Source organism: Scardinius erythrophthalmus (assembly GCF_964197995.2).
Source record: "Scardinius erythrophthalmus genome assembly, chromosome: 5".
Lineage (NCBI taxonomy): Eukaryota > Metazoa > Chordata > Actinopteri > Cypriniformes > Leuciscidae > Scardinius > Scardinius erythrophthalmus.
This window is the reverse complement of record NC_138225.1, coordinates 14,890,113-14,896,112: the sequence shown is the minus strand read 5'-3', so window position 1 is coordinate 14,896,112 and position 6,000 is coordinate 14,890,113. Positions and strand designations below refer to the sequence as shown.

The 6,000-nt window shown below is 38.2% G+C and overlaps 1 protein-coding gene across 4 annotated transcripts in view; it reads right to left on the bottom strand.

Annotated features, from left to right (window-relative positions):
* Positions 1-360: 360 nt before the first annotated feature.
* The window catches only part of brwd3 (bromodomain and WD repeat domain containing 3), a 19,248-nt gene continuing 13,608 nt past the window's right edge, over positions 361-6,000 (bottom strand). For all 4 annotated transcript variants that reach the window (XM_081364854.1, XM_081364856.1, XM_081364855.1 and 1 more), the window contains exons 34-40: positions 5,926-5,976; positions 5,676-5,819; positions 5,392-5,544; positions 4,312-4,460; positions 4,129-4,205; positions 3,029-3,175; positions 361-2,620 (exon numbers count right to left, since the gene is read on the bottom strand). In XM_081364854.1, coding sequence (XP_081220980.1) covers positions 1,944-2,620; positions 3,029-3,175; positions 4,129-4,205; positions 4,312-4,460; positions 5,392-5,544; positions 5,676-5,819; positions 5,926-5,976 — 1,398 coding nt within the window. In that variant the 3' untranslated portion in view covers positions 361-1,943. The remainder of the gene's footprint in view (positions 2,621-3,028; positions 3,176-4,128; positions 4,206-4,311; positions 4,461-5,391; positions 5,545-5,675; positions 5,820-5,925; positions 5,977-6,000) is intronic.

Below are 6,000 nucleotides of genomic sequence, written 5' to 3'. Positions count from 1 at the left end.
CTTTGGAAGCTGTAAGACAAGATACAGCGAACACCCATGATTGTAAACTATAAATTTACTATCTAGTAATTGTGAAAGAAAAAAACTTAAGCAAAACATGGTCAGGTCAAATTGTCTGAATAATTTTTGGTCCCAAATTTATTTTAATTTTACTGGTAATCCCTGAAGAATTTCTGAGTATACTGTGTCACAGTTTATTCTGCTATCCTCACTCTAATAAATTAACTATAGTGTCCCGCACCCACTAGTAAAAAATATACAAATTATATCTGGTGTCTGAATAATTTTTGCTTTGACTGTGTGTGTGTGTGTATATATATATATATATATATTAGAGAGAGAGAGAGAGACACCCACACTGTATAGATCAGACAGTAGAGCCTAATCACAGTTTTACACCTTTATTATAAAAAAACCCATACAAAACAAATAAACAGACATAAGCTTATGACATCTAACATCATGACCATCTTCACCATCAGTGTCACTGAACAGATCCAGGCTTTGTCACCCAATGACAACAGATCCCTGACACACACACACTTACAAAAAAAAAAAAAAAAAAAAAAAAAAAAATGCCATGAGAGATGAAAAGAATAGACAAAATAAACTCAGTCTGGTCAAATCTTTTCTAAGCACAGAGCCTGAGGAGGTTAATGCTGTATCCTGATTAGCTGGGAAAAGTCTTTCAAACAGGTGAGGAAGAGCAGATTAGGGACTGGATGGAGAGTGTTTTCCATTACAGTGCAATAGAGACAGGAAAAACTAAAGTGAGAAAAGAGGGATAAACAGAAAAAGGTAAAAGAAGGGCAAAACAGAGAGAAAGAGATATGTACCAGTGTGTTAATCACATTTTTTGTATACACCCTTTGAACACCACAAACCAAACTCAGATTCAACTCATGATCTCTTCAATTTATGCTTCGTATTCATGATCCTGAAAATACACCAATGAAAAACACTCTAACATGGATTAAATGAGCACTAGATCATTTTCTTGTTGTCTCCCTTGTCCAAAACATAACAGTCTTTTCAGTTTTCCATGATAATGGTACAGAAGAAAAAAAGATAAAAAAAGAACCATTCTGATGCTCCTCGGATAGCTTGAGGGCTCCGGCTTCAATTTACATTAAATTTTTGAACCAGAGTCCAAGATTCAGACATCACCTCATTTCAACCAATCAGCTGCCACGTATACTTGACATAAAATGTGCAAACATCATCAATACTAATATTATCCTTACTGCAAGATAAAAATGAATCAAAGTGTATCATACAAGAGTGGAAAAATATAAATATATTCTGTAAAAACAGTCTGAAGTGTTTTTGTGTATTTGAACAAGAGGAGAAGTGCGTTTTCTCTTACGCTTCACATAATCCTCCTCGTGTCTGTATTTAATGGACGAGGAGTAGCACAAGTGATCTGGAAGTAGTTAATGCATCTCAGAGGTTGCACCTGCACTAAATCATATGACAAAAATGTATTATATTATTGAACAGAGGTAAATGCATTACCTGATTTAATAGTAAAGTCAAGTCAGCTGAATTATATGGTAAACGAAAGTGTTTTCAATGACCCCCCTGTAAAAAAAAGTATGAAAAGAACGCAAGATGGAGAAAGTGAGGAGAGCAGCACCATCTTTATGACTGGAAAATGGAAACCAAAAGAACCATGATGGGAATCAAAGTCATTCAGGAGGGAGGAAGAAAGGAAAGATGGAAGGACCACTCCGGACTAGAATAAGGCAGAGGTGGCGAATTAGTTGATGGCAAGGTAGTTTCCGTGAACACCAGAGAAGAAAAAGCACCACAGTCCAGGAAGAGTCATTAACATCAAGTCTCGGAGACAACAATAGTAAAAAAAAAAAAAAAAAAATACAAGTCACAAAAAGACAGTACTAAAAACAAAATCCCTGCAGCATCACTGTAGTGAGGATAAAATGTCAATGTGTCCAGCCCATAAGATGGCTAACCCTCGCACGTTCAGTCATGCGACGGACCCTTCCAGAACGTGACATTCCTAGATTCAGAGGGTCTGTCGTCAGCCCCTCCTCTTCAGAGTCATCGTTGTATAGAACAGTCCTTCGTCCCTGGTTACGAGTGTTAACCCGCCCTGACTTTGGAGTCCTTTGATTTGACCTCTGACTTCCAGTTTTTGATGATGAAATGAGGTCTTCATCCTCAGACTCCTCCTCTTCCTCATCCAGCTCCTCTTCTTCCTCCTCAGGTTCCTCCTCTTCATCTGGTTCTTCCTCTTCCTCAGGCTCCTCTTCTTCTTTTTCGTCCTCCCGCCGCGCTCGTTTCTCAGGTTCTGTTGTCTGCTCTTCTCCTTTGCGTTTTCGTTTTGCGTTATCGACAGAGGCTGCTGGCTCTTTTCCTTTCTGTTTTTGTTGCGGGGCTTTGCTGTAGTCATGATCGCCGCCGTCTGCAAAGCCGCCCACCTCAGTCCCGCTGTCGTCGCTCTCGGACGAAGACGACGAGGTTTTGGAGGAGGACGATGCGGATGTTGAGGAGGACGACGAGCTGGTACTCTCACATTCAGAGACCTCTCCCTCTTCTGTTAACACTGCTCCTCTCCTACGTGAACTTCGACCTCCATTTGGCAGGCAGTCATTGCCACCTGGGACACAATATCAGTCAATATCAGGAGGTAAAAAATTCTTTGCAATATGCATTATACACTCTTATGCTCACCAACGCTGCATTTGATCAAAAATACGGTAAAAACAATGATGTTTTGTTTTCTATTCTAATTTGTTTTAAAATTTAATCTATTAATTAATCCATCATTACCGTTTTCAGCGTCACATGACCCTTCAGAAATCATTCTAATATGCTGATTTGCTGACACAAATGCATTTTTTCAGGATTCTTTGATGTGAGGATTTTTGTAACATGAGAAATTCTTTACTGTCACTTTTGATCAGCATAATAAATTTTTGCTGAATAAAAGTATTAAGTTCTTTAAAAAAAACAACAAAGTATTGACCCCAAACTTTTGAGTGGTAGAGCATGTTTGTTTGTGTACCTGAGGTTTTGCTTGGTGTACCTCGGCTGCGTGTAACTCGGTCGGCTCCTGCATGCTCTGATGAAAAGGACGAGGAAGATGAGGAGGAAGAGGATGAGGATGAAGAGGAAGGCTGACTGTCTTCATCAGCTTGTGCAACACTCAAATCTGGTGAAAGAAGCAAACACTGAGTCTCCCATGAAAAAAAAAGGTGGCTAGCTGACTACTACTAAACCAAATATATATGGTTTCAAATAAATATAAAAAATATAAATATATAAAAATATATTTGATGAAAATGTCCTGGTTTTCATTATTTTTCATTGGGCCATTAAGCATGTACTTTAAATACACGCTTGCCTTTGAACACAAAACATGAAACCGACTTCGGCTTCGCCCCGTCTTGTTATAATCAGCACGTTCCTCAATCCGCAGCGGGAAGCAGAGAGCACCTCAGAATACAGAGGCCTGTGTGTGTGTGTGTGTGTTCATCTCAGCCTCATTGGTCTGTCACTACTCGTCAATGTCAGATATTTTGAAATGACCAATCAAATCAAAGTAGGCGGACTTTACGTTCACAGAATTTTAGCAGTGTGACTCGACGCTTCAGTTTACGGTCAAGTGCGAGATAAGATGCAAGTATAGGCTACAAGAGAACATCAGGATGATTGAAATAGTTTTTTTTACTGAAATAGTATAGTAGATTTTTTTATTTTAGTAGTAGATTTTTAAACTATGGCCATGAAAAGAAATAGTGTCATGTAAAAAATGTTAATTTTTTTTTAATAGTATTCCATTGTTGCGGGCCAAACATTGAATGGAAAGGATGTATTACTTTATGTATTAATGTACAATAACATAATTGCAAGGTTGTGAATGCATTTGTCAAGTATTTTTTGATGCATTCACCCCCAAACACGCCCCCACCCCTTAACCACGCCTCCCCAAACCACACCCCGCCCATCAACCTCGCCCCCGTCCTCTTTTCTGAAAACTAAAATATGGTCACCCTAATTCTACCATTATTGTTGATTTGAGACAACCCCAATTTGGAAAGTCAGGGATCAAAGAAAACCCAAGTTCCCACTGGTAATTACAACATCTCTAAGACTCTTACACACCTTGAGAGGATTTCCTTGAGCGGGACTTTGGAGTCGTCAGGGAGGTTTTCTTTACAGATTTCTGCTTTCCTTTGGGGCTGCCGAAAACACAAAAGTTTAAAACGGATCAACAAAAAAGAAAAAGAACAATCTGTGTGGACTCTGTACCATGATTTGACATTGAGTGTACATGTTTTTTTTTACCTGTTGGGATGGGAACTCTGCAATCTCTTGCTGCAATTGAGTCTCTGTTGACTCCTACGCTGATTCTGAACAGCAGATTTGTAGTCTGAGATTATGGGAATGATTTGATTCTCAAAGAACGCCGACAGACTCAGAGTCATACTGTAGATCTAAATAAAAAGCAATATCAGAGTCATACAGTGGATCAACTGTCAAAAGGCCTAAAACATATATGCAATATACTGTTTTAGTTAATATATAAAAGGTATCTTTAATAGCACAACAATATTAGAAAAAAAATGTATATCAACCATATACACTACTCTTCAAAATTTGGGGTCGTTAATAGTATAGAAGTAGTTTTTATGTTTCTGAAATAAGTCTCTTATGCTCACCAAGGCTGCAAATATGCGATTAAAATAAAACGGTTATAACGTGAAATATTATTAAAGCAATTATGTTCGTAATCGTTTAAATATATTTAAAAATGTAATTTATTCCTGTGATGGATCAGCATCATTACTCCAGTCTCACATAATCATTCAGAAATGATTCTGATATGCTGATTTGCTGCTCAAGTAACATTTCATATTATTATCAAAGTTGGAAATAGTACTGCTTGATATTTTTGTGGAAATATTTTTTCAGAATTCTTTAATGAATAAAAATTTCATTTGAATTATTTATTTTTTTAAACAATAGGCTGTGACCAAAACATTTGAACGGTAGTGTACATGTAGTAAGAAAATAAATACATCTCATTATTTCATTCATTGTAAAGTAATGTAAAAGTAATGTTATGAAACTGATAGTTCCAGGCATTGATTCAGATTGGTTGAGCCGCGTTTGAAGCCATTGTAAAATACTCCACAACCATACACCCGTGTCCTCATTAGATCAGTATTACAGCACCACTGCGCCCAAATATTAACATAAATATTTTTATGGACTAATTGTTTTATAAAAGCAAAAAGCCCCGTGAAGCTGTGGTTTACAGTGAATTTAAAACAGCTAAACAACGTCCTAACAACGCGTATTGCTTGATTATAAGTGTGATGAGTATTATAGCGGGAGAGCTGGAAAAAAGGGTGCTGGTCTTACTCTAGACTTCTTGTTGGGCGTGTAGGCCTTTGAATTACTGAAGATAAGCCGCACATCTTTGGCAAACTCTATGGGATTCTCGTAGTTCCCACCCATCAGGGTCTCAGAGACTGTGCCCAAATCCATAGGAGTGTCTATAATATCACGGTAATCCTGATACAGAGAGAAAAAGATTAGATCTGAAAGATCTCCAACATGGAATACAAGAAGTGACAGACATCACGTTAAAGGGATAAGACGAAAAAGGAAAGGAATGATAGAACGTAGAGGGAAGAATGAGCTACCGGGTAGATGAAGAGGTCAACAGGCTGGCGGAACGGTTCTGAATCTGGGCTTGCCATCATTCTCCTCACAAGCTCTTTGCATTGTCTGTGCCATGCGTTTATATCTAGGACCACGCCACGCTTCTGAGGCACATTACTGGACCTCTGTAAATGATGGGAGGGGTTAAAGAAAACACCTGGTACTAAAACGCTTTCATAATAAGTAGATTACAAAGCTTAATTGAACATGCATGTGCTTGAAATGTCTCACCCTTTGACCAGTGGAGGTGCCGGGAGTGTCCGAGTCCACATCCACAGTCTCCTAGAAAACAAACAAAGACGCTGA